Source organism: Gorilla gorilla, chromosome 4 (genome assembly GCF_029281585.2).
Source record: "Gorilla gorilla gorilla isolate KB3781 chromosome 4, NHGRI_mGorGor1-v2.1_pri, whole genome shotgun sequence".
In the NCBI taxonomy this organism is placed as follows: Eukaryota; Metazoa; Chordata; class Mammalia; order Primates; family Hominidae; genus Gorilla; species Gorilla gorilla.
This window is the reverse complement of record NC_073228.2, coordinates 47314244-47338114: the sequence shown is the minus strand read 5'-3', so window position 1 is coordinate 47338114 and position 23871 is coordinate 47314244. Positions and strand designations below refer to the sequence as shown.

The window sequence follows — 23871 nt, the reverse complement described above, 5'->3', positions numbered from 1 at the left end:
AGCCAGGTGGACGGGTGTTGGCAGCAGACTGCACTGGACTTAGGCCTGTGGGGATTAGCTTGGAGCCTCACCTAACACCTGGGGGCCACTAAGAAGGCAGAACTCCTAGCAACTCACCGCCAAGGCCGTAGAAGGGTGAAACAGACCTCCAGGTGCAATTACTCCCAAACCCACGGAGAAGAGGAGGCCCTTTAGGGCGTATTGGGCTGTGAAGTGAAGAGCCGGGCTCAGACCTCAGGCTCCAGGAGGAGGCAGAGTGAGAACTGTTTTCTGTATATACTCAGAAGTTTCCTGAGGTCTTAAGAGTAGCAAGGTGAGAAAGGGAAGGTGTTGCTATCCTATCTAGGTGTACAGAGAGACACACACACCAAGGATGGAGACGGTTTATTGTTATACCAAAAATATATGTATATATCTATATATATATGCAGAAATAAAGGATCAGAAGGCTATAAACCCAAGTATCATTAGCATTTATATCTAGGTGCAGCATTAAGGCTGAATTCCCCTTTCTTTACACTTTTTTACACTGAACGTGTATCCTATGTACAATAGAGTTAAGCAATAAAGCTGTCTTCATTTGGAAATCAAGGCACCATTATCATCCACATCTTCACCAGGACTGTGGTTGGGGACCAAGGGGAGTAGGGATGAAGATGTCCCTCTCAGAAACCAGGAAGAGCCAAGCCGCGACTCCCCACTCCCCAACCCATCCTCATTCCTCCTCTACTGCCTGTGGCCATCACCGTGGGGCCTGTGTTAGAGACAGGTGGGGAAAAGAGCCCAAGAGCCGTCTGCCTGCACAGAGGGCATCATAAATGAGAGGGGAGGCCGGGCGTGGTGGCTCACGCCTGTAATCCCAGCACTTCGGGAGGCCGAGGCGGGTGGATCATGAGGTCAGATCGAGACCAGCCTGGCTAACACGGTGAAACCCCATCTCTACTAAAAATACAAAAAATTAGCTGGGCGTGGTGGTGGGTGCCTGTAGTCCCAGCTACTTGGGAGGCTGAGGCAGGAGAATGGAGTGAACCTGGGAGGCGGAGCTTGCAGTGAGCCAAGATCGCCACCACTGCACTCCAGCCTGGGCGACAGAGCGAGACTCCGTCTCAAAAAAAAAAAAAGATGGGGGAACATGGCAGCACCTTTAAAACAGCAACACGGGCCAGGCGTGGTAGCTCATGCCTGTAATCTCAGCACTTTGGGAAGCTGAGGCAGGCGGATCACCTGAGGTCAGGAGTTCAAGACCAGCCTGGCCAACATGGAAAAACCCCCTCTCTATTAAAAAGACGAAAATTAGCTGGGTGTGGTGATGGGTGCCTGTAATCCCAGCTACTTGGAAAGCTGAGGCAGGAGAATTACTTGAACCCAGGAGGCGGAGGTTGCAGTGAGCTGAGATCGTACCACTGCACTCCAACCTGGGCGACAGAGTAAGACTCCATCTCAAAACAAAAAAAACAAAAAACAAAAACCACCAAAAAACAAAAAACAGCAGCACATTAACACTCACAAATGAATATGTACATGCCAAGAAGCTGAGTGTAACAGGAGATTAACAGAGGGTGAGTAGCAGGATGGATGTCTGGGGAGGGATGTTAATACAGCAAAGGTGTGTTGGCACTAATTGCTCCCAGGTAAGGAAGGCAGGTCCAGCTCCTGGTGCAGGTGGCTACAGGTCCAAGAGGGGTATCCAGCAGAGGGGCCGGTAGGTTAGGACACCTTGGTGGTCAGGACATTCTGGCGGTCAGGACACCTTGGTGACGCCGTTCCCTGCTGAGAGCGCTCTCCCCACCCTGATGAGGTCCTTTCCATTCCTCCAGTTGCTAGGGCACAGGGGACTCAAGGGCAGCTCTGCAGGCCAGTTGGATAGGTGGCGGGGAGTGCAGCGAGGAAGGAAAGTGACGCTCTGTCCCCGTCCTCCAGCCCACCTCCCACCTGTCTCATCAGCAGCATCCCTGAGATGCTTGGCAATACCCTAGGCCCTCCTTTCTTCTGGGTCTCAGCTCCCCATCCCCTCCTCCTTCTTGTCTTCATCGGCCTCCATGGCCCAGGCTATCCCTGTCCCTAGTGCCAGTCACCTGGGAGTACAAGGGGCCCAGCTGGCCTCTTCAAAGTGCTGCTGGGGAGGCGGGCGATGCGGCTGCGGCCACGGGAGACTGAGGAACTGAGGGAGGAAAGGAGGGAAGGTGGAAGGTTACGGCCCTGTCTCTGGACTATGGGTGTGCATTGAAGTGGGGCATATAAGTACTTGACACTAAGCCCTGAGAGCAAAGGCTGCTGGGCACCAGCAGGAGCTTCCAGAGCTGGATCTAAGGGCGGGAGAGGCAGTGTGTAGGGTTGGGGACACAAGAGGGAAGTAGCAGTGAGGATGGAGAGTCCCTTTGCTGGATTAATGGTGTGCAACATCTCCCTCATGGATAAATGGGTGCTGAGAGCCTCCCTCATGGATCAGCTCTGGGGTGATCCTGGGATAGCAAGGGCCAAGGAAACCTCAATTGGAGAACTAGATGCGGGCCCTGCTCACAGGACCTCAGCTGCTTGCTCTGGGGGTGTAGAGACAGAGACACTGGGGGCCCAGAGTTGGCCCAGGTGTCTACTGCCCTGGTGAGAGCGAGCTCCTTCTCCCAGACAGCTGACACCTCCCAAACCTCACCTCGCAACGCGCTTCTTCTTGCAGGCAGAGGTCCCAGGGAGGGAAGATGTTGGCTTGGGGCCCTTCATGGTGAACAGGGGCACGGGTGCCCTGGGGAGGGAGGACAGAGGAGGCTGATCAGCAGGGAACTGGAAGCAAGGCCAGCCACTTCCTCCCTCCAGCCCCCAGCTCGGGCATGGGGGAGGGTGGTTGGACAGGATGACCTCTGAGGTTTCTTCTACAAAGAGGTGGATTCCTCTCCCTGCCTCACTCTGCCTGGCTGACAGCTGAGTGACAGGCCTGCTCTGGGAGGACATCCAGATGCCAGTTTCTGGTGCACCCGGGGAACTGGAGTTCAAACAATTTCACCCTTCCACCTGCCCAGCTCTGCGCTTGTTACCAAGAGCTGCTTCTCGGGCTATGGAATGGGCGGGTGCGTGGGTGGGCAGAGCCTGCCAGCCTCTGCCCCACAGGTGCAGGTCAGTCTGCCACTGGTTCTTGGCCTTGGACTGTCCTGAGCAGGCTGCTGTTCCCCTCCACTGCCATGTGTGTGGAAAGGGGGAGTGACAGCTTCGTCTTCTCACTGGAAAATACTGAACTGAGTTTTCTAAGGACCCCCTTTCCTGTTCCAGATGCTGGGCCGGAAGCCAAAATCTGGAGTAGAAGTGGCAGAAAGAGGTATTTCCCAGTGGAACATAGAATGCAGCCCAGGCCAAAGAGCCCAAGTAAAGAGAGGAACAGTAGTGTTGGGTTCCCCTAGTACATTCTTGTTCCCTGCTGACTCTTTCCAAGTTGGGGTCCCATTAGCTACTCATGAGCATGCTACAAACCAGCACAGAGTGGGTGGCTTTGCAGCATGGACAGACCAGGCAGGGGCCCCAGGAGAAGTGACGCCTCCCTGGCAGCTGTTGGGCCTGGGGAGCAAAGCGGATCACAACCAAAGTGGAACAGATAGGAACCGTCCCAGCTCCAAGAGTCAGGCTGTCCTCCATACTTCTCAGCAGCACCAAGTCCCTTGCTGACCACTGACCACTGACAGGAGGGGTGGAGCGAGACTGGGAGACCCACCTGGGGATGAAGGGCTGGTCCAGCCTGCTCAGCTCCTGGGGTATTTTGTCCCAGCCAATGCATTCATGGAAACTGGGCTTTGAGGGAGGCTCCTCAGAGAGATCAAAGGTGGCATTGAGGTCTCGAGTGGGCAGGGCCAGCGGGGTGGAGCAGTTCTGCATGGCGGAAGGGCCCAGGGGCACCCGGCTTTTGATGACTGTGGCTGGGCAAAAGCGAGGGGAATGGCAGGGGGAGGAGGCCCTTTCTCCTTTGGGGGTGCTGGGCCCCTGTGAAGGCTGGGTGTCAGGCAGAGACCCTCTCCTCAGGCAGGGCAGGAAGGACTGGCGCTGGCGCTTGGTGCCCCGCTTTGGGGCTGTGGGACTGTCTGGCTCCAAGGCGCTTGGTCTCCTCCTCTTCTCCATGGGCCATCGGGACCCCTGGGCTGGGGTGCAGTTGGGTCCAGGCGGGATTCCCAGGGTGTGCAGGGGGCCACTCAGTCGCCTCGCCATAGTCCGGGTCACAGGGCCAGTGTATCCTGGAGGCTCTGGGCAGAGAGGAGATGGCACAGGGACTGCACAGAAGGAAGGAGAGTTTGTAGAACTTGGGGAGCCAGACACTGGAGACATGAAGGAGCCCATAACCCCTCAGGTCTCCTGGGGCCTCTCTGTGTGCAGAAGTCTAGGATCCCAGGGGCCCAGCCTCCTACAGCAGCAAAACCCAGCAACTGAGGCCCCTGGACACCCCTTGGCCCCAGTGGGGCCTTGAAGACAGCACCTTGAAGACAGGCAGGGGAGAGCAGGATGAGACTCACTTGACTCTGAACACAGCTCCTGAGCCAGAGGTGCCCCCCTGGCCAGGCCTGAAGTCCTCAAGGCCTCTGCCCCAGGCTCAATTTTTTCCTCTTGCATCAGCTGCTGTAGGGTCTCAAACTCTGTGATCATGTCGGGCGTCAGGAGGTTGGCTGCTTGGAGCAGGGAGTACTGCCGCTGGGCAAGGCACAGCACCTTTAGGGCCAACCTGGAACAGAAGAAAGGGGATTCCCAGCCCTGCTCAGACTCAGCCTGACCAGGAGCCTCTATGCCATGCACCTGTCCTCATCACTCTAGCTGTGGTTGAGGAGCCTGAACTGGTCCCCTGGCTCCCTCCTGCCTCACCCCAGACAGGCTAGCCAGACTCACCACCCTCTCAGCCACAGTTCCTGCTCTGCTATTGCTGAAGGCCAAGGCCAACCAGGATGGCCATGGGTAATGGTGGGAGGTGTCACCCACTAAACACGCCCCATGACAAAGACAGTGATCTGAGAAGTAGGGAAATGGCACTAGGTGGCCCTGGACTCAGAAGGTCTGAGTCTTCTCTTGGCTCTGCCACTTACTAGAGCTGCAATCATGAGTTCATCTACCCTAAGGGCAGTGCAAGGGGGCAGTTAAGAGCCCAGCTCAAGTCAGACTGCTAGTTTCCCGCTCACATCCTGGCTCCAATACCTCCCAGCTGTGTGATCTTGGATGCACTGGTTAACCTCAGTCTCCACAACCTTAGAATGGGGATAACAAATGCCCCCACCTCATAGGGTTATTGGAAAGACTGAATGAGTTACTTTACAGACAAAATGTTTAAAGAATACCTGACATGTAATAAGCACTGTAGGTCTAGCTAACTATTGTTTCCTGTAAAATGGAAATAATACCATCTTGCTGGTTAGGATAAGAGGAGATTATGTAAGATAGGCTATGTTCATTGTGGTTCTAAGAAGGCCCTCAAAAACGCATTCCGTCTATGCTTTCTATTTAATGACTGGGATCCTGAAAAAGTATGTGTGAATCAAGGCGTATTTCACAGGCACTGGGGGGCTACTTAAAGGAAATTATGAAGGTAATGAGATAATTGATGTTGTAAATTTAGATTCTACTAAAGCATATTTTCTTTCTGTAAGGCACACCTATGATAAAAGAATAAACACAATTATCTCAGTGGGAATTATCCATGGAAAATGATTTATCCTCAGGTAGTTCTACCGGCCTGGACATCTCTGAAGCCCCCTCCACTGCCCTCAGTCAGGGTGTGCTGAGGGAACACAAACTCATTTTATAAAGCAGCCTCAAGGCCTTTTTGAAAAAAGGCAGGATATAAATTAAAACGGACACAGAGGAAACTTATTCTATATCTGCACTAGCCACACATTACAAGGAAGATCAGACAATTGCGAAGCATGGGCGTTTGGGGGAAATATCCAGGCTCTGGCCCCGTCCCTCTTGCTATGTGAGCCTGGACAAAGGCTTCAGTGCCCCATCTGACAAATGGGGAGCTGGTCTAAATCTGGAGTTTTCAAATTAGGTTTCAAAAACCCATCAGACAGAGTAACTCTGTTTTGACTGTTCTATGCATTAGACTTCAGCATAGGATTTCATTTGAAGAAAGTATTTTGTAGCTAAAAACAATAAAAAAAAATCTGAAAAACCACTGAACTGGAAAATCTAAGATCTACTCAGTACCCTAGTGGTCCAAGATTCTAAATTCTAAAATCAAAGGGAAATTATTTTCAACGATCTGGCTGTTAGGACGTTTCCAAACATGGAGATTTGTCACATTTTATTAGTACTTCATTCCCAAGAAGTAGGGAGACCGGGGGCTATGATCCCCAGTCAAGGCCAAGGTTGAAGCAATTTGTTGGAGACCACAAAGCCAGGGCAGAAATAAGGACCCTGGTGTCCTCTCTCCTCATAACAGGGGACCCCTAGCAGAGGGGCCCTGGGTCATCGGTAGGAGCTCATGGTTGTTCCCTGGGAGATCAGGGGGATGTCGCACCAGAGCATCCTTGCCTCTCCAGGGCCCCGGGCAGGACCCGATAAGCAGGAGACAGATAATGAGCTGCCGATTATTCAGACTGCAGCATTTTTGCTGAGTCGGGAACAGACACTCCCCAACAAGAAATAAAATTAAACAGGCCCTTCTGTCCAGAAGCTTTAAATACACTGCCTAGCACGAAGCGTGCTGGGGAGGGAAGAGCGGGATGGCAGTAACAGAGCTAAGTGGCAGGGGATTTAGGAACTAGGGGCCAAGGAGAAAAATATTAGCAGCGTCTTTCTATGAAGCATAGAAAGAATGGTCCAAAATCCATTTTTCTTTGGCTTTGATTAGTGGTTTGTATTTACTTCTGAGAAAAAATAGCCGCAATCAATCTGTTGATGAAGATACACGAAAAACACTGGCTCAGGAAGGCTGTCCCTTCCCCAGCCTGACGTTCAGCTTCCCTTGGCTGTCCCCTCCTTGCTGTGGAGGGGCAGCCTGCCCTCAGACTGGAAAGCAAAGCGTAAGCCCCAGCTGCCCTGCCCTGACCCAGGGTCTGCTGGCTGCCTGGATGTACTCTGGCATTTTGCTTCCCTCTCCTGCTGGGCAGCCAGCTATGTAGAGGAATACATAGAGGTGATAAGTTAATCAAGTAGGTGATGATAACAACAAGGAGGTGAAACCAGGTAAAGGACAGTGCTGATGAAGAGACAGGGCTTTTGCGATGTGCTTAACACCAATTCCCACACCCAGGGAGGCTGAGCCCGTTGCTTCCCACCTTGATTCCAGAATACAGCAAGAAGATACCTACTGCTTAGAACGGTCCCCATCCAGTTCCCGTGCTGAGAAGTGGCCCACGACTGGCTTGGGCTGCAGGGTCAGGCCAGGGGACTCTGGCAGTGCATGTGTGGGGTTCTGCTCTGGCGTCTGGGTTGGAACCTAAAGAGGAAGGAAAAGGCACAGGTAGAGGGGCCAGGATGGCCTCCCCATCTTTATAAACAGTTTCTAAAATCCTTCCCTCCTACAAGAGTGGAAATGACAGCTCCTAGAATGACCAGGTCCTGGTCACTTCCAAACACACAAGGATCTGATAGAGTATTTCTTCTTCCTGCACAGAATCTGAAATCCTCCTAATGACTAAGGTGCAAGACATCCACATAGAGACGGGACTGAAGGGACTCTGAGTCAGGGAAAGGCAATTTTTCCAATATCCCACCAGCTCCAAGCCCTCCCGATACCCAGGCCTCACACCCCCAAGTCCTACCTCCTCAGCTGGGCCTTCATCCTCATCCTCTGGGGACTGCTCCTGGTCTGAAGAGTTCCCTTCCATGGCCCTCTCCACCTGGGCCTCCGTCCCCAGACTCTCCTCTTGAAGGGCTCTAGGCCCTGCAGGGAGCTCTGGGGTGCAGGGCTGGCTGGGAGGGTGGGGTGGCAAGGGGGAGCTGGGAAGGCTAAGCGGGAAAGGAGGGTTTGAGAGGCAGGATGTGGGCCAGGTGGGAGAGCAGGGAGCGGGTGGGATCTCTGTGGCACCCAGGTCGTATAGAGTCCATAAGGGACAGATGCTTAGGTGACAAATGGGCAGTAGCTGAGGGTAGGAGGAGTCAGGGATTTTCTGGTTTGAGAGACAATGACACACACCCCTAAGTTCACCTTCTCTCGAATAGTAGGCCCTGCTCTTACGGGCTGGGGTGCCATTTACTCATTGGACACAGCACTCTAGGTGACAATCAGTTGCTGGGCAGGCACTGGGTGCAAACCCTTAACCCTAGGGATTGGAGCAGAAGCAAGGAGTCCTAGTCCTCCAGAAACTGGAGAAGAGGGCCTGGCTCCCCATCCTGGCTGAGCTGCAGGGTGGGGGTGGGAATGGGCAGTGGAACTCACTGTTGTGGTGGTGGTCCCGACTTGGGAGATCCTGGGAGGTCCTGTGGTGGGGGCTGGCCTCCCCCCTCATACACTTGGAGCTTCTTCCTCAGAGCGGCTACCTGGAACAGAAGCAGCCCAGCCCCTGAGAGCCCCAGCTAAGCACAGGAGGGGAGGCGCAGACAGAGCCCCCGCCACACCCTCAAGCTCCTGCCTCTGGCTGTCGGCCCTCCAGCCTGCCCCCAAGGCGGGCTCCTCACCTCAGCCTGGAGCTGTTGGCAGATGGTAGCATACTGGCTGATGTGACAGTCCAGGTTGGTCACATTGCTCTTCAGCTGAGATGGGGAACAGGAGAGAGATTTATTTGTTCATTCAAAGCAGCTTTTATCAGCCACCGCCGATGGCCAGGCACTGCACTAGGTCTCACCCACGTCCCCAAGACCCACCCTCGCAAGTGGGGAGACACAGCAGAGAAGGTCAGTATCATGCCTGAGACCACAGCGAGGGGCAGAAGACCCCTGACTCCACGACTAAGACCTTCTTGCCAGGGTTAGGGTGTTCTTGCAGTGGTCCCAGGAGAGCCAGGGCTCCCTGGGGGGAGGGAGGAAGAGAGGGGTCAAGCAGATGTGGCAGAAAGCATATATTGGTGTTTATGTTTTGCTGAAAATATGCTCCCACTGCTAAAAACAAGTCTGAACTAGACCACTGGCCAATGACAGGCCACCCTCCTGCCGTCTCCCTTGGTTTTGGAGAACATCTTGCCCCTCTCAGCTGGTGGCTTCCCACCCAGGGATGAGGACTGTGTCGCTTCTATCACAAAGACTCTCTGAAGACAGAGGAACTTCTTTCTTTTTTTGAGACAGAGTCTAGCTCTGTCGCCCAGGCTGGAGTGCAGTGGCATTATCTCAGCTTACTGCAACCTTTACCTCCTGGGTTCAAGCGATTCTTCTGCCTCAGCCTCCAGAGTAGCTGGGATTACAGGTGCCCACCACCATGCCCAGCAGATTTTTGTATTTTTAGTAGAGATGGGGTTTCACCATGCTGCCCAGGCTGGTCTCGAACTCCTGACCTCTGGTGATCTGCCCACCTTGGTCTCCCAAAGTGCTGGGATTACAGGCATGAGCCACCATGTTCAGGCCAGAGGAACTTCCTTCCTCTGCCTTGGGGACACTTGGCCCAGGGATCTATGGGAGCTGCCTGGGTCCCACCCTTTCCTGCTCCCCGGCTGGAGCTGCCCCACGCCCAAGCCGGCCCTGGCTGGCACGCACCGAGAGCCTGATCTCCTTGGCCCGGTCGGCATATTTGAGGGTGTTGTACGTGTCCTCATATGTCAGGCTGGAGGGGCTGATGGCAGCGATCATCACTGTGCGGCAGTTGCCCCCGAGGGAGTCTTTGAGCAGGCGGGTCAGTTTGCTGTCCCGGTAGGGCACATGGGTCTTGCGGCCCTGGGGGGCAGTAAGCAGGTATGGGGTGAGGCGACTGATGGCACTGACCCAGGATGGGGCCCTGTGGCCTTTGGCCCTGGGTTCAGGTGCTCAGTTGCTATCCTGGGGAGAACACTGGCCTGTGCTGCTTTACCTTTGCATCGGCCAAGGCATTGAGGACGTTGATGAGCGCCAGCAGAGAGCGGTTGATGTTGGCCCCCTCCCGCAGCCGCTCCCCCTTCGCATGGGTGCTGGATGCCCGCTCTGAGCCAGCCAGGTCAATCAGGCTCATCTTGGCCACCTGGACAGCCTGGGTCAGTCCTGGAACCCGGTCCTGCTGCTTCACAAAGATCTGAAGGCAGATGGCAGGGGTGAGGGGGAGATGGGCATCAGGAGCACTGGTTTCAGGCTCTGACCCATGACCTCACCTGGAAGATGGCATGGGAGCGGGAGGAAGTCGCGTTGGCATCAGTGGGGTGCTGCGTGCGGTTACGGTTCCCCCTGGTCAGTATCTCCAGCAGCTCCTCAGCTGAGGCTGGCTACAGAGGAGAAGCCCAGGAACGGGGCTGTGGGTTCCCCGATCAGGACTTTTCCCCTAACAGGAAGGGCTTCTCTTCAGAACCTATATCACCCCCTTGCTACCACCACCACCGCTACCACCATCACAGGACCCAGGGCATCCCCAAACGGTTTTGTGAGGGAACCCCGAGGACCCATGGGGCTGATCATCCTACCCGAGCCCAATCCCACACCTGGTGGAAAGAAAGTCCTTGCACCACCACCCCCTTGTCGGGGTCCTCACGGATGGCAAGGGGCCCCTTGGGCTCCAGGAGGTCATGGATCTGTTCATTATACACCTGAGAAAGGGAGAAAGGAAGAGGTCTGAGGGAGAGCGGCCCATCAGGAAACCTCTCCCTAGCGGCTGGACAGGGGAGCTGAGGCCGGGATGTATCTGAGACACCCACAGAAGTGGCGCTTCCCAGGACTGTGTTACATGACCACAGCAGGGTGAACAGGCGGGTGTCTCTAGTGCAGCATCTCACTGAGCAGTATCTATCTCCTTGGGGGGTGCCAGCTCTCCATTTCCGCCACCCTGTCCCACACCAGCTCACTCCACCCCATGGGCTCACTTCCCCCCGGGTGGTTGTGAGAACAAGGCCCAGGGCAGGGGCAGCCGACCTCCTGGTAGCTGATGAGCACCTCGAAGCGCTTCTCCTGCTGGCGGGCCTCCAGGCGCCTGTACAGTTCCACGGTGGTCAGGTACATGATGCCGGGGTCCCCCTCCCTTCCCAGCATGGTGTGTGTCTTCCCAGCCCCGGTGGCCCCGTAGGCAAACACTGCAGAGGACATAGTAAGGAGGAGGACCCCAGTGCCTTGCCACCCAGCTCAGCCCTTCCCTCCTCCCTCAAGCCCCTTTCCTTTTCCTCCTGTGTTCCCTGGTCCATTGATCCCACTAATCACACCCTCCATGTTCCCGCTGCAGGGCTGGAGTTCTCTGTGTGTTTGTTCTGTTCCCCCATAGGCCAGTGGATTTGGGATGACCGGATCTCCACTATGGGTGCGGGCTATGCCTTCCTTCTGTAGGTGAGGCAGCTTTTGGTGTTGAAGGCTCACAGTTATCTCCCTCTTACCACTTACCCTGGTTTATCCCCACACACTGTGGGTGTGATCTGTGAGTGGTGTCTTCTCCCCTCTAGACTGTAAGCACCAAGTGGACAGGAACTGTCCTGTCTGATTTGCTGTTGCAGCGCTGGGCCCAGTAGAGTGCCTCCCCCATAGACTGAATGAATGAATGAGTGTCCCACAGAGCATGATGGGACATTGTACAAAACTCCTTAGTAAATCGTGCCCGGCTTGGGGGAGGTGGGCACATGCCAGAAGACACATGAAACCCTTCCCTTAGGAGGAGGCAGGGAGGCCAGGCCACTGCCAGGCAGGGCTGAGGTTCTCACCTGAGCAGTTGTAGCCCTGGAGGAAGCTGTCCAGGACGCTGTGCGTGGTGTGCTGGAACACATCCTGTTGGGTGGCCGCCTCGCCAAAGACCCGGTCAAAGACAAACGTCAGGTCTTTGCCCTTCTTCTTGGGGCCATCATGGGTGCCACCCCATTTCAGGCCAGGGAACCCTCCATCGGGCTCCTCAGGGTTAAACACCAGCACCCGCTCGTCCACCACCTGAACCACTGGCCGCCGCTGACTGTCCAGCTCCCGAGGGGTGGGGGGCCGCACCCGTACCACCACTTGCAGCGTGCTGTCCTCCACTGCCATCACTGTGGCGACACCTGGGTGAGACATGGTGGAGCTGAGGACCAATCCCACCCCAGGCCTGACCAGGTGCCCCCTCAGCACTCCAAGGTCCCCTCCACCCACTCCCAATGACTGGTCTCTGTTTTATGCCTCAAGGGAGTAAAAATATTGGTGCCGAAACCAATTATATCTCTTTCTCACTTGAAATACCATCTTTGTCATACTCAAATGACTCTCTCTCTCTCTCTCTCGCTATATATATATATATATATATTTTTTTTTTGAGACGGACTCTTGCTCTGTCGCCCAGGCTAGAGTGCAATGGCATGATCTCGGCTCATTGCAACCTCTGCCTCCCAGGTTCAAGCGATTCCCCTGCCTCAGCCTCCTGCGTAGCTGGGATTACAGGCGTGTGCCACCATGCCTGGCTAATTTTTTTTTGTATTTTTAGTAGAGATGGGGTTTCACCATGTTGGTCAGGCTGGTCTCGAACTCCTGACCTCATGATTCGCCCACCTCAGCCTCCCAAAGTGTTGGGATTACGGGCATGAGCCACCGCGCCAGGCCTCAAATGACTATATTGTTGGAGGCCTCTTACTGGGCTTTCTAGTATGTTCCACAAATCCATTTGTCTATTCTTTTTTTTTTTTCTTACCTTTCATAACCCTCATGTATCTCTGTCTATTCTTGGGCCAGTGCCACACTGTTTCCATGATATTACTTTACAGTATGCTTTCCAGCTAGTAAGGCAAGAACCTCTTCATTACTCTTTCTTTTCTATAGCTTTCTTGGCTATTTTCAGGCATTCATTGTGCTACTTGATTTTAAGAAAATTTTATCAATTCTACCCCCAACCTGGAGCCCTCTCCTCCCTCAAAAACCCTACTGGGGCTATAGTTTGAATTGTATTACATTTACATATTTATTATACTGAGCCTTTTATTTTATTTTTTTACTTTACATAAGCCTTTAGCAGCCAAGTGTATTAAACTCTTTCAGGCAAGATTGTGGCTACTGCCTTTCTTTTTGTTCAGATATTTTTTATGTCCCTCAATAAGATTTTATAGTTTTCTATCTCTTCAGTTAGTTCTGTAATTGTCCTTTTAATATATTTCTCAGGTATTTTATGTACTTAACTGCTCCTGTGGATGGAACACTTTTCCCCATTTACATTTCCAGCTGATAATTACTAGTATGGAGGAACACAACTAATTTTAGATATTCACACGATATCTACCACCCCCAAACTCTCTTATTAATTTCCTTTATTTTTATTAGAACTTATTGGGTTTTCTAAGTATACAATTATGTCTCAGAAGAGGAAAAAATTTTTACCTTTTCTTCTCCATATTCATACCCAATATTTCATTTCTTGTCTATTGCAGTCTCTAGAATTTCTAAAACAATGTTGAATAATAATGATGATAATGTGCATTCTTGTTTTGTTTCTGATTCTAAAGGAAATGGCTTTAGTGCTTCCCTATTTAGACATTAGTTTTATACAAGTAGTCTTTATCACATTAGCAATTTCTTCTATTCTTGTTTTACTTGGGGTTATTATTAGGAAAGTCTAGAATTTTATCAATGCTCTTTCAGCATCTCCATACACACATACATACACACACACACACACACACACACACACACACATATATTTTTTGAGATGGAGTTTCACTCTTGTTGCCCAGGCTGGAGTGCAATGGCGTGATCTCAGCTCACTACAACCTCTGCCTCCCAGGTTCAAGCAATTCTCCTGCCTCAGCCTCCCCAATAGCTGGGATTACAGGTGCCCACCGGTGCGCCCAGCTAATTTTTGTGTTTTTAGTAGAGACGGGGTTTTGCCATGTTGGCCAGGCTGGTCTCGAACTCCTGACCTCAGGTGATCTGCCCACCTTGGCCTCCCAAAGTGCTAGGATTACAGGTGTGAGCCACTGCACCTGGCCCTCCCAATATATTTATGTGCTTTTTTCTCCCTTATTTTGTTGCTATGGTAATTTATTAGATATTATTCCTGGTATCAAACCAACCATGCATTCCTGGAAAAAATTCTACCCTGGCCATAGTGAAGTTTTTAACACTTAAATAGTCAGACATGTCAATCTTTTCTTTTATAGCTTTTATGTCATACTTAAGAAGACATTTCTTCTCCAAGGTAATAAACCCTCTTCTTATATTTCTGTCTAATACTTTTTCTTTCTTACATTTAGGTTGTCATGGAGATGGAATTTTTTTGTGTGTGTGAACTGTGTGAGGAGGTTTCTAAATATCTTTTCTTTCTAATTGGTACGCAATTATCATCAAGGTCATTTATCGAATAGTGCATTCTTCCTCCACCAATTTGAAATGCCAAATTTAACATAACTAAAGTCTCATAGAAACATGAATTTGTGGCTGGGTGTGGTGGCTCATGCCTGTAATCCCAGCACTTTGGGAGACCAAGGTGGGCGGATCATCTGAGGTTGGCAGTTCGAGACCAGCTTGACCAACATGAAGAAACCCCGTCTCTACTGAAAATACAAAATTAGCCGGGTGTGGTGGCATGTGCCTGTAGTCCCAGCTACTTGGGAGGCTGAGGCAGGAGAATCACTTGAACCTGGGAGGTAGAGGTTGCAGTGAGCTGAGATCATACCACTGCACTCCAGCCTGGGCAACAAGAGTGAAACTCCATCTCAAAAAATAAATAAATAAATAAATAAATAAATAAAGGAACATGAATTTGTGCCAGGTGCGGTGGCTCATGCCTGTAATCCTAGCACTTTGGGAGGTCACGCCTGTAATCCTAGCACTTTGGGAGGCCGAGGTGGGCAGATCACCTGAGGTCAGGAGTTTGAGACCAGCCTGGCCAACATGTTGAAACCCTGTCTCTACTAAAAATACAAAAATTAGTCGGGCACAGTGGCGGGCGCCTGTAATCGCAGCTACTCGGAAGGCTGAGGCAGGAGAACCGCTTGAACTTGGGAGGCGGAGGTTGCAGTGAGCTGAGATCGCACCATTGTACTCCAGCCTGGGTGACAGAGACTCCATCTCAAAAAAAAAAAAAAAAAAAGAAACATGAATTTGTTTCTGGACTTTCTCTTCTGTTTCGTTATGTCCATTCCTTTTCCAGTACCTCACTGTTGTAATTACTGTGGTTTTATCATATATCACCTCATTGCTCTTTTTCTTGGCTACTTTTAGGCATCTTGTCTTACATATGATTTTAGAATCAGCTTATGAACTTCTATGAAAAATCCTGCTAAGATTTTAATTTGGATTATTTTGAATTTATAGATTAATGTGAGGAAAATTGGCATCTTTACAATATCAAGTGTTCCCACCTAGGAACTGATCTCTCTTTCCATTTATTCACACCTTTACAGTCTTTAGTAAAATTTTATAATTTTCTTCACATGGGTATTATATATTTCTTGATAGGTTTATTACTAGTTATTACATGATCTTTGCTATATTATGAATAGGCTCCTTATTTTATTTTTATTTTTTTTTTAGACTGAGTCTTGCTATCGCCCAGGCTGGAGTGCAGTGGCACGATCTTGGCTCACTGCAAGCTCCGCCTCCCAGGTTCTCTTGCCTCAGCCTCCTGAGCAGCTGGGATTACAGGCGTGTGCCACCACGCCCAGCTAATTTTTGTATTTTTAGCAGAGGTGGGGTCTCCAACTCCTGACCTCAAGTGATCCACCCGCCTTGGCCTCCCAAAGTGTTGGGATTACAGGCGTGAGCCACTGCACCCACCCACTCCTTTTAAAATCACATTTTCAAACTCCTTCTTTCCAGAAGATAGGAAAGCTACTGATTTCTGCATGCAGATCTTGTATCTGGCCACATTGCTGAACTCCCTTATTGGTTCTAATAGATCGTCATTGATTATCTTAAGTCTTTCATTAAATGATGATATCGTTTGCAAATAATGACAGCTACTTTCTATTTTTAGCTCTTCTATGTTTAGTTCCCCACCTCCACTGCCCATTAGGAAGGTAGGAATGGGTGTTGAATTTTATCAAATGCTTTTTGGCACTTGTTGAAGTGATCACACATATTTCTCCTTTAATCTATTAATGTAGAGGGTGACTCAACAGATTTCCTAATGTTGACCTGGTAATAATTCCAAACATATATTTACTCATTCACTCTTATATCATCCCCAGACCTCTCTCCCTGGTTTTTCATTTCTCTTTCGAAACAGCGTACCAAAGGTAGGGATGGAATTTTTGGAATGCAGCGTACCAAGGGTAGGGATAGAATTTTGGAATGCAGCCTGGAAAAGTTCAGCCCAACTCTAGGGATATATTGACAGGGGTGAGGAACAGGGGCTGTTCCTGGGCGTTATGAATAGATGGATGCCTTCCAGGTAAAGACTAGCTTCCACTGGTGGGTCACAAATACCAAGGTCATTCAGCAAAGAAAAGTGGAGTTTCTACCTGACACTCTAGCAAACAGCTAAGGTTTTCCTTGGGGAATGAGACAGAACTGAGCTGATTTGAAACTCCTGTCCCCTCATCCCTAAACTTCTTAACTTCGTCCCCATATAAAACAAGAAAAAGATATCAACCAACCATAATCCTTTTACATGTATGTAATTCTATTCCTGTCCCAGCAATCAGATTGCCATAGTAAGCATATTAGCTAAGTGCTCACTGCATCAGGAACTGTTCAAAGCACCTTACGCATATCATCTCCTTTTATCCCCATTGCAATCTCACAAGATGGATACTATTATTATACTCATTTTTCAATGAAGAAATTGAGACAGAGAGGGTTAAGCAATTTGCCCAAGGTCTCAATGCTAGTGAGTGATGGAGCCCCATTCCAATCCAGGCAGTCTGACTACACATCGGGCTATACTGCCTTATAGTGATATTATATATTATGCTACAATGATCACATCATTGTAATAGTCCCTTATGTTTGTATAATAATTATAATTCCTTTTATGGAATTAGCATTCTGTATTCTACACTTTCAAATATATGGACTGTACCTAATTTTCTTTTTCTTTTTTTTTTTTTTTTGAGACAGAGTCTCGCTGTCGCCCAGACTAGAGTGCAGTGGCACGATCTTGGCTCACTGCAACCTCTGCCTCCCAGGTTCAAGCAATTCTTCTGCCTCAGCCTCCCCAGTAGCTGGGATTACAGGCGCCCACCATTACGGCCAGGTAATTTTTGTATTTTTAGTACAGATGAGGTTTCACCACGTTGGCCAGGCTGGTCTCGCACCCCTGACCTCAGGTGATCCGCCTGCCTTGGCCTCCCAAAGTGCTGGGATTACAGGCATGAGCCACTGCGCCCAGCTGTACCTAATTTTCAACAGAGAGGGTTCCTGTCTCCTACTCTTGCAGACCTACCCCCAGGAAACCCCACTCTGGCACCCGGGGAAGGGAAGGCAGAGGGTGCCTGGGTCCACATTTCCCGGCAGTCCCTGCTCCCCATGGGGAGGGCTTTAGCTGAGGAGGAGCCACAGAGCAGCCTAACATTCTAAGCAGCAAATTAAAAAGGGCACTGGCAAAGGAGTGCTCATAACCTTTACAGTTCTCTCCTCCCGCCTCCTGAGGGCCAGTGTGGCTGAGTCTGTTTGCCTAATGAGATGTTTTCCTTCTTGCTGAGATGGTGCTGGGGGCGTGGGGCACAAAGTGTGGATGACACTTGGCATAGCCGCCGCTAGGATGCCTGGGTCCTGGTCCCTGTTCAGCATCTGACCAAGGGGGAGGTCTTTCCACAAGCCACACCAGGTCAATGTCGCATCAGCTTCCCTCTTTGAGAACCAGAGAAAACAGCTACCGATCTGCTCCCGCCCCAGGGGATGGGGAGATTAATGAGAGAACGTGTGTCAAGTTTGCTTTGATCCTTGGTTGGAAAGAGCATTTCAGCCCAAAGTACAAGGGAGATGATTCTCTAATAAGATCTTCAGGATTCTCAGCCAGCCACGGTCACATCCTGTTTCTAACCCAGGGCAGCTCATTAAAACCCAGAGGCTAGTGCTCTGCCAGGCTGGGGCTGGGAAGCCAAGATTCTGTTGTTTTGGGGAGAGCCTGCTCTGCCCACCCTAGTAGAGACAGGCCCAGTGAGCCCAAGCTCCTCACAAGTCCCTGGAGAAGAATTTCAGAGGACTTGAGGGAATCTACCTGCAGACTCTGGAAGCTGAGGAACGTAGTAGGGGTGAGGGGGTAGGGGAAGAAGCCCAGCCCCTGGACGTCCTATTTTTACAGGCGATGCTGTAGCCCCCTTCATCTCTCCTTCACAACCCTAATACACTTGTTTTTTTGTCCTTAAACTCCAAGAGGAGGACCTTCTTCTGACATAGTCTGTGTACCCCAGGTTCCTGGGCACCCGGCCCAGCATGCAGCAAATGCTGAATTTGTCCTATGAATAAATAAGGGCCAGAGAAGAGCAGAGTCTGAATCCAAAAATCTAAAAATAATCATTATTACAGCTAACATTTACTTAGTGCTTACTATGAATTAGACACTATGCTAAGTGCTTTACAAATGGTGTTTAACTTTCACAACAATTGTTATATCCCTACTGTACAAAAGGAACAGGAGGCACAGGAACTTGTCTCCCAAATGTGAAGTAGCAAGGCTAGAACTTGACCTTCTGTCACCAGGGGCACTACCCCATCCTTAGGCTGTTCTGCCCTGCAATTGGGCTTGGGTAGCTCCCAACTCCCCCTCACCTTGGTACCCACAAAAGAACAGCACCCCCGGTCCACTGGTTCTTCCTACATGTTGTGGTCATGCAGAGGAAAAAATTGTGTGTGTTTTTTTTTTTTTTTTGAGGCAGAGTCTCACTCTGTCGACCAGGCTGGAGTGCAGTGGCGCCATCTCGGCTCACTGCAAGCTCCGCCTCCCGGGTTCATGCCATTCTCCTGCCTCAGCCTCCCGAGTAGCTGGGACTACAGGCGCCCGCCACCACGCCCGGCTAATTTTTTGTATTTTTTAGTAGAGGCGGGGTTTCACCGTGTTAGCCAGGATGGTCTCGATCTCCTGACCTTGTGATCCACCCGCCTCGGCCTCCCAAAGTGCTGGGATTACAGGCGTGAGCCACCGCGCCTGGCCTCTTGTTTTTTTAAATAGACAATCATAAGGCTGTAATTGATGATAGCGTTGTTAGTTTCTTTCTAATCTTATTTTATTTTTATTTATTTTTCTTGTCTTACATTTCTGGTTAGGACCTCCAGCACAATATTGAATAAAAGCAGTAATAGTGAGTATCCTCGCCCCTTTCCTGATTTTATAAAGAATGCTTCTACTATTTCACACTTTGTTGGTTTAAGGAAATTTGTCTCCATTTCTAGTTTACCTATATATATTTAAAAGTCATGAATGGATATTGAACTTTATTGAATTCTATTTTCTTTTCCTTTTCCTTTTTTATTTTTTTAGACCAGGTCTCATGCTGTTGCCCAGGCTGGAATGCAGTGGTGGGATCACCACTCACAGCAGCCTCGAACTCCTGGGCTCGAGCCATCTTCCCACTTCATCATGTCACCTACCTCCCCAGTAGCTGGGACCACAGGTGTGCCACCATCCCTGGCTAATTTTCAAATTTTTTGTAGAAATGATGTCTCACTATGCTGCCCAGGCAGATCTCCAACTCCTGGGCTCAAGTGATCCTCCCACCTCAGCCTCCCAAAGTGCTGGGATTGTAGGAGTGAGCCACCACACCGGCTCCTATTGAATTGTATTTCTGTGCCTAATGGGATATGTTTGCTCTTTAAATCTCTAAATGTGTAAATTATATTAATAGATTTTCCAGTGTTAAACCATTCTTGCATTATTGGGATAAATTCAACTTGGTCATAATCTAGTTTTTAAATACATAACTGGTTTCTGATTGCTAATATTTTATTAAGATCTTTGCAACTACATTAACGAAACAGATTGACTTGTAATTTTTTTTTTTCTTTTTTGAGATGGAGTTTTGCTCTTGTTGCCCAGCAGCCTGGAGTGCAATGGCGTGATCTCAGCTCACTGCAACCTCCGCCTCCCCCGTCCAAGTGATTCTCCTGCCTCAGTCTTCTGAGTAGCTGGGACTACAGGTGCCTGCCACCATGCCCGGCTATTTTTTGTATTTTTAGTAGAGATGGGGTTTCACCATGTCGGTCAGGCTGGTCTCATACTCATGACCTCAGGTGATCTACTGCCTTGGCCTCCCAAAGTGCTGGTGCTGGGATTACAGGCATGAGCCACCACGCCTGGCCTGACTTGTAATTTTCTTTGTGTCATTTTTGATATAATAAAATAGACTTAATATGTTTTCTCTTTTTTATAGGGACAGTTTGTGTAAAGTAGAATCATCTTTTTCAATTGCCTGTAAGTTTCTGGTGGAATTTGGTATAGGTTTTTCATGCCTGTGAAGATACATTTTAAACTAACTCAATTTCCTCTATGGAAAATTGAATTCCTCAATGAAATAGTCCTAGATCTAGTCAAAATTTCCGTAACTTGTTGAGTCAGTTTTGGCAAGTTGTTTTTTCCTAGAAAATTTTCCAAAGGCATTGTCAAAAAGAATGTTCCATTCCCATTTCTCTTTCTTTTAATCTCTGTAACTGAAGTATGTCCCTATTTTTGCTCCTAAGGTCTTTTTTGTATGTTTTATTTATTTCTCCATCAATATTGCCAGAGGTTTTTTTAATTATTATTCTTTTCTAAGATACAGCATTTGACTAAAATAATCCTATTATATGATAAAACTCTATTTCATTGATTCTGCTTTTAGCCTATTTATTTATTGAGACAGTTTCACTCTGATGCCTCGGGTAGAGTGCAGTGGCGCGATCATGGGTCACTGCAGCCTCAACCTCCTAAGGCTCAAAAGATCCTCCCACCTCAGCCTTCTGAGTAGCTGGGAATCACAGGCACACGCCACCACACCCCCCAATTTTAAATTTTTTTATAGAGATGGGGTTTCACCATATTGCCCAGGCTGGTCTTGAACTCCTGGGCTCAAGCTGTCCACCCGCCTTGGTTTCCCAAAATGCTGGGATTACAGGCGTGAGCCACCATGCCCAGTCTTATCTTCTTTTATTTTCTACATATGTTCTCTGCTGTTCTGTCTTATTAAAGTTGGATATTTGCCTCATTAACTTTCAGCTTCTTAAACAAAATGTTCTAATATAAGCATTTAAGACTATAAGTTGCCCTCTAAGTATCGCTTTAACTGCATCCCACAAGTTTTATAAATAGTATTTTTATAATCGCTTCATGTTAATTATCTTTTAATTACAATTATGATTTCCTATTTGACCTACTTAAGTGTATTTTTAAAAAATTTCAGGCCGGGTATGGTGGCTCATGCCTGTAATCCCAGTACTTTGGGAGACCGAGGTGGGTGGATCACCTGACGTCAGGAGTTTGAGACCAGCCTGGCCAACACGGTGAAACCCCATCCCTACTAAAAATACAAAAAATTAGCCGGGTGTGGTGGCGGGTGCCTGTAATGCCAGCTACTCCGGAGGCTGAGGCAGGAGAATCGCTTGAATTCGGGAGGCAGAGGTTGCAGTGAGCTGAGGTAGTACCATTGCACTCCAGCCTGGGCAACGAGGGAAATTCTGTCTCAGAAAAAAAAAAAAAAAAAATCCAAACATGGGCTGGGCACAGTGGCTCATGCCTGTAATTCCAGGGCTTTGGGAAGCTGAGGTAGGAGAATAGCTTGAGGTCAGGAGTTCAAGACCAGCCTGGGCAACATAGGGACAACTTGTCTCTACTTCCAAAAAAAAAAAAAAATTGTAAATGTGGTATTTATAACTTAATTGCTTATGTAAAAAGATTATGTTTTATACAATACTCTGATAATTGTTTAGATTTGTTTTGTGGCCAGGTAGAAAAACAATTTATAAATTTATAAAATATGCTACATGGATACTTTTTTTAACTTCTATTTTATTTTTTTGCAACAGTATACATGTATACTTTTTTAAAAAGGTATAAATGGAATTCGGTTAGATAATATAAAGACCAACATCTTAAAATAACTCTCTAGGGGTAGGGAAATTCAATAATGAAATGGGCAGAGAATGACTGGATACCTTTGTACTTGTTGAAGCATGGGATGCAGTGACTGGGGAAGAAACAGAATAGGGAGAAGACTGGAGAAAGCAATATAACATTGAGATGTTCTCCTCTAAACTAGGCTTAACTTCTCTGAGCCTCAGTTTTCCAACCTGTAAATTGTGAATAATATTAGTATCTACCCCATATATTTGTGAAGATTAAATGAGCTCATTCAAACCCGGTAAGTGCTCAATAGGTATTAGTATTACTGTTAGAATTATATGACATATGGCATTTTCCCATGACGATGGAGGAACCAGTGTCTTCAGTAAAATCCCTTAAGTTCTGTGGCACAGACCAGGCTTAATCTTTTCCATGTCACTTCAGTTCCCTAAAAGGTCAAAGCTAAGGGGAGATGCATCCTAGGAGCAGTAACAAAGGCCTGGTCTTCTGTCATATAAATGTTCTTTCACTTGTTCCTTCATTCAATCAAACATTTGGCCAGGTGCGGTGGCTCACATCTGTAATCCCAGCACTTTGGGAGGCCGAAGCGGCGGATCGCCTGAGTCAGAAGTTCGAGACCAGCCCGGCCAACCCTGTCTCTACTAAAAATACAAAAATTAGCTGAGTGTGGTGGTGGGCGCCTTTAATCCCGGCTACTCGGAAGGCTGAGGTAGGAGAATCGCTTGAACCCGGGAGGCGGAGGTTGCAGTGAGCCAAGATCGCGCCATTGCACTCCAGCCTGGGAGACAGAGAGACTCCATCTCCAAAAAAAAAAAAAAAAAATTTACTGCGTGCCAGAGCCACCGGCACGTGCAGCTCTGCAATCAGTTCAGTAGATGGGTGGAGAGGGGCTTACATACTCCTCACTGACATGCAGGGAGTCCCAGGACTTTAGTTGTAGCGTGCAGAAGAGCCCAATTCTTCCTCACTCGCGAGCAGGAGGACCTTTCACGGGGCCGACGTACAGAGGGCCAGGCCCCGGTGGCAGATGTGCAGGCCCAGTCTAGGTCCAGCATAGATGAGCGGAGGGGTCCTGACCACCCGTACGGGTGTGTAAGGAAGCGCTCCGCTTCCCGCCCAGTTTAAAGGGGTCCATGCAGACAGAGCCTGCCGGGGCGGCAGCAAAGCTCGTTCTCCGCGCCGCACCTTGACGTCCAGCACAAAAGAGGCCTGGCACAGGCCCCCCGCCCGGAGCAGCTGGGTCTGCGCGTCCGAGACCTGAGAGCAGGCGTTCGCGCGGTCGGTTCCGCCGTGGGCCAGGACTTACCTTTCGTCGGTTCTCCGCCGCTGGCGTCGCTGGCGTCGCTGCTTGCTCACGGGTCCCACAGCCACACCACAGACAGGAGTACCCACACCAGGAGAGCGCGCCCCACACCCTCCCCTACCCGCGCCAACCTCCACCCGGCGCCTTGCGTTCAAATTAGCCGGGCGGGCCGGACCGTGCTTCCTATTGGTCAGCGACCGTATCGCTGATTGGCTGTTTCCTAAGTAACAAAGTGTTGCGAGAGCCGTTCACAGTGCGCTTGCGCACTTCCTCATCCTGTCGGCTGCAGTTTCCCAGGCGGTGTCTCCGGGGCTGGACACACGAGAGTAGCGGGCAGAAGCCAACGCAGGGTTGGGATACGTGGAGCCATAGCCAGTCTCTGTGGTCCCCGGGTCTAGGCTTAGCACCAGTTACAGCAACCAGACATCCAACAGGTGTTTAAACCTGTTTTTTCTGTAGGCTAAATTCACATCCGTTTGTCAAGAGGGGATTGTCAACCTCTGTCCAGCGTCTCTTTCCGCTGCGGGACCATCCCAAGATGAACTTAAAGGACATCCTTGATGTGGCAAAGCCGGCGGACGCCAAGAATGGCAATTCCATCCGCTTGGCTTTGACAGTGTCAGAAGCA

The 23871-nt window shown here is 49.7% G+C and overlaps 1 protein-coding gene across 10 annotated transcripts; it reads right to left on the bottom strand.

Moving 5' to 3' along the window:
* Positions 1 to 369: 369 nt before the first annotated feature.
* KIF18B (kinesin family member 18B) lies at positions 370 to 23401 on the bottom strand. Of its 10 annotated transcripts, XM_063706347.1 has the most exons (17): positions 23247 to 23361; positions 22012 to 22043; positions 11697 to 12023; positions 10924 to 11081; positions 10497 to 10601; positions 10173 to 10283; positions 9899 to 10096; positions 9589 to 9765; positions 8581 to 8655; positions 8342 to 8442; positions 7725 to 7911; positions 7272 to 7399; positions 4488 to 4693; positions 3698 to 4247; positions 2651 to 2740; positions 2076 to 2161; positions 370 to 1848 (listed from the first exon to the last, which is right to left on the bottom strand). In XM_063706347.1, exons 3-17 carry the CDS (start codon positions 12007 to 12009, stop codon positions 1742 to 1744), a joined length of 2592 nt encoding a protein of 863 aa, XP_063562417.1. In that variant the 5' UTR covers positions 12010 to 12023; positions 22012 to 22043; positions 23247 to 23361; the 3' UTR covers positions 370 to 1741. The 10 variants fall into 10 exon arrangements, with proteins under 10 accessions (XP_063562417.1, XP_055243874.1, XP_055243876.1 ...); XM_055387899.2 differs by lacking the exon at positions 22012 to 22043 and having other exon boundaries at positions 23247 to 23401; XM_055387901.1 differs by lacking the exon at positions 22012 to 22043 and having other exon boundaries at positions 7725 to 7875; positions 23247 to 23401.
* Positions 23402 to 23871: the final 470 nt, after the last annotated feature.